This window comes from Petaurus breviceps, unplaced genomic scaffold (genome assembly GCF_028583685.1).
Source record: "Petaurus breviceps papuanus isolate PSGF00001 unplaced genomic scaffold, PetGlider_PUasm1.0 189, whole genome shotgun sequence".
Classification (NCBI taxonomy): domain Eukaryota; kingdom Metazoa; phylum Chordata; class Mammalia; order Diprotodontia; family Petauridae; genus Petaurus; species Petaurus breviceps.
Genome location: NW_027185809.1, coordinates 36092885 through 36099737, shown reverse-complemented (window position 1 = coordinate 36099737; position 6853 = coordinate 36092885). Strand labels below are relative to the sequence as shown.

General features: G+C 40.6%; 1 protein-coding gene across 3 annotated transcripts in view; it reads left to right on the top strand.

Annotated features, from left to right (window-relative positions):
* The first annotated feature begins 124 nt into the window (after positions 1 to 124).
* The window catches only part of POMT2 (protein O-mannosyltransferase 2), a 50528-nt gene continuing 43799 nt past the window's right edge, over positions 125 to 6853 (top strand). For all 3 annotated transcript variants that reach the window (XM_069092293.1, XM_069092292.1, XM_069092291.1), the window contains exons 1-3: positions 125 to 384; positions 1557 to 1641; positions 5501 to 5605. In XM_069092293.1, coding sequence (XP_068948394.1) covers positions 125 to 384; positions 1557 to 1641; positions 5501 to 5605 — 450 coding nt within the window. The remainder of the gene's footprint in view (positions 385 to 1556; positions 1642 to 5500; positions 5606 to 6853) is intronic.

Genomic DNA, 6853 nt, shown 5'->3' with positions numbered 1-6853 from the left:
ATCAACTTTGGTCAGGTTAAGGGGCGGGGCAAGCAAGGGGAGAACTACATTTCCCAGACCGCCTCATGTTGAGGCGGGCGAGGAGAGAGGGTCTGTCTCTGGGCCTGGACAGAACGGAGAAAGGATGTGCCCGGCAGCGGTGGGAGTAGGCCTGGCTGAGTCCGGGCTTCGCCTCCGTCGGGGCCGCTGCAGGGCGAAGGCTCCCGGGGTTGCAGTGTCAGGGCCGGAACTGGCCGCCGGGGATGGCGACCTGTGCTCTAAGCAGCTTCCGCAACCGAGACTACAGCCCCCCGGGCAGGCCGTGGAGTGGCTCCTGCTGGCCGCGATCACCACGCTGGCCTTTGCTACTCGTTTCCACCAGTTGCACGAGCCGGCGCACGTCTGGTGAGAGGCCTGGACGCCATGGCAACGGGGAGGGGACGAGTAGTCGTCTCATTGGCTGAGCGGGCCGAGGGGGTGGGGCGTGACTGGAGGTGACCTGCCTGTGAAAGGGTGATTCAGCCTCAGTCTACAAACACTTTTCACCTGTTGAATGAATGGATTTTGAAGGGCCGAGAGACGAGCCTTCAACTCAGCTTGTTCATCTATATGGGATTTCTTACTTAGGGAAAGAGAATAATTCTGTGTTGCCAGAATATTTTAAAAAGTGCTTTGAGATCCTCCCTCCCCCATTTATTAGCCATCATTACGAATATCATTTAATGCTTTTAGGATTTTTTCACTGCCGTCTATGTGCAATGAATTTAGCCTAATGATATTGGGGAAGGCATAGGGACAACTGCTTTCTCCAAAACCACATTGGTAATATCCTAATTTTTTAGGCCACAGCAGCAAAGAGATGTTTTTTGCCCTTGTAACCACATCAAAGGGACATGATTATATTTCTGGGAAACCAGGTCTGGAATTGCCCTCTAGGAATAGATTGTTCTTGATTCTCTTCTTAAATATTTAGTTTGAGAGGATGGAACTGAGGAGGCATAGAAGTCTGTAGCCTACTTTTACAGAAGGTTAAAAAAAGTTGGACTTCAGGTTAGAAAGAGAGACTTTAGTGCAACTTTTAACTGACAAATGAATCAATTTGCAACCTGGTTATTGTAACAACCATGTAACAGTGTGAAAGATGGAGTAGGAGACAGTAACTGTGCCAAAGAACAAGATTAATGAACAGTCCTGTAAGTATGGGTTTGGGAATGCCCATCTGTTCATTTGCTAAAGTTATGATATTTGTAGTGCAGTCTAGAATCCTAATGATATTTGCAACCTGGAACACCCATATTTTATGAGAAATAAGCACATTTTATAGTTTTATGTGTGGGGCCTGGGTAGTTTTATGCTTCCAGAAACTGATTAGGAATGGAAAATCCCTAGAAAACTGTCTCACACCACCCCCACCTTATCCTGAACTTCAGGGGAGACTGAGAAGAAGAGCTGAAAAGTAGAACAATCCATACTTTGATCAGTGACATGATTTATACATAGCAAGTTTAAGCTATGATTGTAGGAGCTGGGTAGTTTGCTATTACTAAGTCATCTTTTTCTTTTCTTTTTTGCTCCAGTTGGGATGAAACTCACTTTGGAAAAATGGGAAGTTACTATATCAATCGTACTTTTTTCTTTGATGTTCACCCACCTCTGGGGAAGGTGAGGAGCTGTTTTTTGCTATGTGGGCTGGGAAGTCTCTTCAGCTAGTTGTATGGTTGGTTGGCTAGCTGGGGGTAGGTACCATGTCACATACTACCCAAATTACAAACAACCAGCTAGGAAAGCCTTCTCTTTATCTTCTCCATAGCCCCCAACCTCTTTTCCACCCTGAACTGTAGTTTCCAGGCATTATGAAAAAATAAAACAACAAAAACAAAACTTGCTTTCTGAAAACCTGTGGGTTTGGGTTTTTTTTCTGCTTTTAAAATAGAAAAAGGAAAGAATTTGTGAAATGCTGGAATAATTTAGGGGAGCTTAATTTGGGGTTGGACCTTGAATCAAGGCTAACTTGCCAGGATAGTACTCTTCCTACTCAAAAATATATTTCCCACATAAAACCCTGGTATTTTTCACTTTGTTCACTTTGTCATGCTACCCTAAAATTCTACCATCTAGAGAACTGTTTGGGTTTCCATGAATCTGTTCATAAAATTACAAACAAATATGTGAGGGCTAAGGGTTTACCTGTTATTTACATATTTATGTAAATTAGTTTATTTAGATTTCCTTTTCCCAATATCTGAGTATAATGAGATAGTGGACGTTTTGATTTGGGTGGAGGAAAAGGGAAGATAGGTTTAATCATGTACTGCTTTTGGTTAGTATTATGGGAAGTTTAAATATGGTGGATAAAGGAGACCTTGGAACAACATGGAGGGGAAGGATAAGAAGGAAGGGAGCAAGCATTTATTAAGTACCTACTATGTGCCAGGCATGGTACTAAGCCTTTGTAAGTAATATCTCATTTGATCATAAGGACATAGAATCCTCTATGGTGATGATGGTGTTAGCCTGAAAGTAAAAGGTGGGAGATTGCCAAAGATATACTTTTTGGGGGGGTCTTTTTGGAGAGGGGAAGGCAGGGCAATTGGGGTTGTGACTTGCCCAAGGTCACACGACTAGTTTTTGTGTTAAGTGTCTGAGGCCGGATCAGAACCTAGGTCCTCCTGACTCCAGGGCTGGTGTTCTATTCAGTACACCACCTAGCTGCCCTGTAACTTTATTATTGATTACTCTTTTGTGGCCAGGCCTGAGAACCTAATCAGTTTAGAACAATGTTTCACAGTTCCTGATTCAGTTAGAAACTTTTATAACACAACAATGGATGTGTAACGATTCTACTTTTACTTCCTTTGTATCTCCTACAGCATTTAGCAGAGAAATAGACACATGTTGGTACAATGTAAATACTCAATTTATTGCACCTTGGAATCTCCTGCTACAAAGCCTAGATTGCACAATCCTAGCCCTTAAACTGTGATTCAGACCTAAATACTTTTTCAAAGTTTTTCTCTTCCAAATTTTCTTTAATGGATCTGTGAGCACTTCCACTGATGTTTTGTATTCCTCCAAACCACAATCCACATCTTCCCATCTTAGTGATATTTGCTGGTCTCATAAATCCTTGGGAGGTAGGGAGTTGGTCCATATAGCATTTTAGGACCTTCCTCAGGGTCCCTTGACATTTGAGTACCCATACATCACATAGACTCTTCATCAGTTTTACCTTGCTCTTGCTATGTGACCAGCCTACGTCCTTTTTTTGGGTCATGCATTTCTTTGATAGCTTCTACAATATTTCTTCCATGGAGTTTTTCATTGGTAATATAGTATTATCTCTTTGCTCCCACCACATATCTATCCATGGACTTTTGCACAGCCCACCGTTTTGAATATGTGGAGATTGTGTTATTTCATGAATTGCAGCCATATAGCTTCACTAAAACATTATTGGTGTTAGAAGGATTTGTGTTTATTTTAGGGAGAAGCTTGGAGTCACTACAGGTACTGTATATGAGATCCCAGATGTAATCCAGGCCACACTTTTCTACTTCTTCAATGCTGGGTCCATTTCATTGTCTAGATATAAAAGGTCCTTGGAGGATCAGTGCATGATGAGCAATCCATCCAACTGCGTATCATAGTCTGGACAATAGGGATTCCTCTTTCATTTGTTTTTATCTTTGTTAGTTGTTGGCTGTGCCTTTTTGAGTGGTTCATCATTTAGGAGGCTCTCTGAAGTATCTAGGGGCATAATGCAGTCAGAACAGTGTCTTCCACAAGGAGGAGCATGTGGAGTGCTTTACCACCTATTGGGAATCCCTCTTTTATTAGACTCAGCCTGCATGTCCTCTGTGATAATGGGTAATACTTTTGTGGCAAGCATATGCTCAACTTCTTACAGTTACTTTTGAAAAACAAGAATTCTTATGTTTTGGATAAAAAGCTCTGAGCAGTATATACTCTGGCAGTATTTCTAGAAGTTGTTTTTAAAGCAGCCAGTCATTACTCTGTATTTCCAATATAGGTTGTTTCAGGCCTTGGACACCATGTTGGACTGAATGGTCCAGTGGCTTTTTTGATTTTTGTCTCCTATAGATGCTCCTGATGTATGTCTATAAAGGAAGTTTTTTTTTTTTTTTTGTCTTTTTGGAGAGGGGAAGACAGGGTAATTGGGGTTAAATGACTTGCCTAAGGTCACACAGCTAGTCAGTGTGTCATATGCCTGAGGCCAGATTTGAACTCATGACCTCCTGATTCAAGGGCCAGTGCTATATTCACTTTGACATCTAGCCTCCCTGTATAAAGGAGGATTTTACATTATTACAGAGGAGATGCAAAAATCAGCTTAAGAGGCTGATGACCTCTAATGGCCCTTCCAGCTCTAAATCCTATAATCTTATGGCAGAGTAAACAGTTTGGTATGGTAAGCACGATACTGTTTAGATCTGTAGACACAGGTCCTGGATTCAGTCCTGGCTTATTTTATTCCACCTGTGCTCTCTGAGTCACAATATCCTTGTCTTTAACATGAGGGGACACAATTTCCTCATCTTTAATATAAGTGGTTTAGATTATGTGGTTTCTGAGGGCCCTTTTAGCTCTAAATTCTATAATCCTCTAATCTCTTAAGAATTTATAATTCACAGTCCCAATTTATAGCTAGTTTGCTTAGGTTTGAAAAGGCACATCTTCATCTTTTGAATTTTTCAGGAATAATTCTTTTGGGATATTGCACTTAAAAAGGTTTTTTTTTTTGTTTAGGAATTAGTCACTAAATATTCTTTTTTAATTGATAGCTTTTCTTTTTATATTACTTTATTTTCCAAATTTATCTTTCTTCTCCTCAGAGAGCCATCCCTTGTAACAAAGAATTAAGTATTTCTTTTCAATGAGCTATTTTTCTTCTTTCCCTCTGTGATGCTCCTTCTGTATTTACCTTCTCCCTTCTTCCCCCTTTTTTCCTAGCCTCCTCAGCTTCCTCTCTCTCTCTGCTTTCTGCCTCTTTTTTTTTCTTCATATTTCAGAATCTCTCTTCTCTTTCACAGAATCAATTTGGAAGGAATGTTCAGGCAGAAAATAGAATGTGCCATCTTCCCCCAGTGTGATCATTTCTAATTTCACAACAAATTAAATAAGGCTGAATGAGAAGCAACTCATTATCCTTGCTCATCAAATTTTCCCATTTCCCTCTCACATATCTGCTTTCAAATGTGTGGTCTTTATAGATCTTAAGAACTCAATCCAGCTCAGAAAGCCCCAGCCCCATCCCATTTCCTAGGCACAGAGAACTTTTGTTTCATGCAGTGCACTTTCCAGACAAAAAGGCCTTTGCTTTTTACAAAAGCTGCATGAGAAGATGGTATTACTAATTAGATCCGTGAGCAGAGGGAGCTCTAAAACTGTGGGTGCAGCTGGAACCGAGTTTCATGGGGGAGGTTTGGGAAAACAAGAGTGAATTTTGCTGCCTTAAATTCTCTCTGTTTCTTTTTTAATTGTCCTTTTTCCCCCTCACCAGATGCTTATAGGACTTGCTGGTTACCTGAGTGGTTATGATGGCACCTTTGCTTTCCAGAAGCCTGGGGACAAATACGAACATCACAATTACATTGGGATGAGAGGGGTAAGGTTTTGTTGGTTAATGAAACCCAAATGACTTAAGCTTCATCTGTTACTAAAATCTATACCCTTATCCAAGGACAATCAGGGCCTTCAAATATTTGAAAAACAGATATGGAAGAGTAGGATTGAAACTGTATTGCATTTTGCCTCAGATAGTAGAGGTAAGACTAGAAATGAGATGGAGGTAGATTTGGGCTCAGTAAAGAAGACCTTCTTATTAGAGCTGTCCAAAGAGGGAGTGTACTACCTTTTTAGTTAGTGAGTTCCCCACTCCAAAAGAGTGCAAACAGAAGGCTGTAGGACAAATATCATGGATGTTGTAGAGGCTTCAGAAAAGGGCTTTGCTAAATGACCTGTAAGGTTCCTTCTGAATCTGATTCTATGCATGCATAGAATGCATTCTGTAATTCAGTTACATTTATAAAACTCCTTTTCTTTGAGGATTTAAAAATGTTTTAGAAACACTGAACAGTGTATTTAATTCTTTCTGAACACCTGCTCTGGGCTAATTATCATGCATGTGCTCTCAGGTTATACTGTATAAAACAACAGAAACAATCCCTTACCTTCGGGGAATCTTATTTTTAAAACAATTTTTAGTCTCCATATTGTGTTTAACACCATGTAGGACAGAAAATTGTATTTGGACCTTACCTGGGAAGAGTGTGTGTTGGAATTAAGTAAGAAGACTAAATATCTTTACCTATGTCCAGTACTTAGCACAGTACCTGGCATGTAGTAGGCACTTTGTCATGTCTAATTCTTTGTGATCCCATTCTGGGTTTTCTTGGCAAAGATACTGGAGTGGTTTGCTTTTTCCTTCTCTAACTAATTTTTTTTTTGTCTTTTTGGAGGGGGGAAGGCAGGGCAATTGGGGTTAAGTGACTTGCCCAACGTCACACAGCTAATAAGTGTTAAGTATCTGAGGTTGGATTTCAACTCAGGTCCTCCTGACTCCACGGCTAGTGCTATATTCATTGCGCCACCTAGCTGCCCCTCTAACTCATTTTAAAGATGAGGAAACTGAGGCAAACTGGGTGAAGTGACTTGCCCAGGGTCACACAGCTAGTAAGTGTCTGAGTCCAGATTTGAATTCATGAAAATGAGTCTTCTTGACTCAAAGTCCAGTGATCTGTCTGGATAGGCACTTAATAAATGTTTATTGACTGATTTTTCACATTAAAGTCATGTGTGGACACATTCAGTTTTCAAAAGTATTATTGCATTTATTGCAAGAGTAATTTATTTC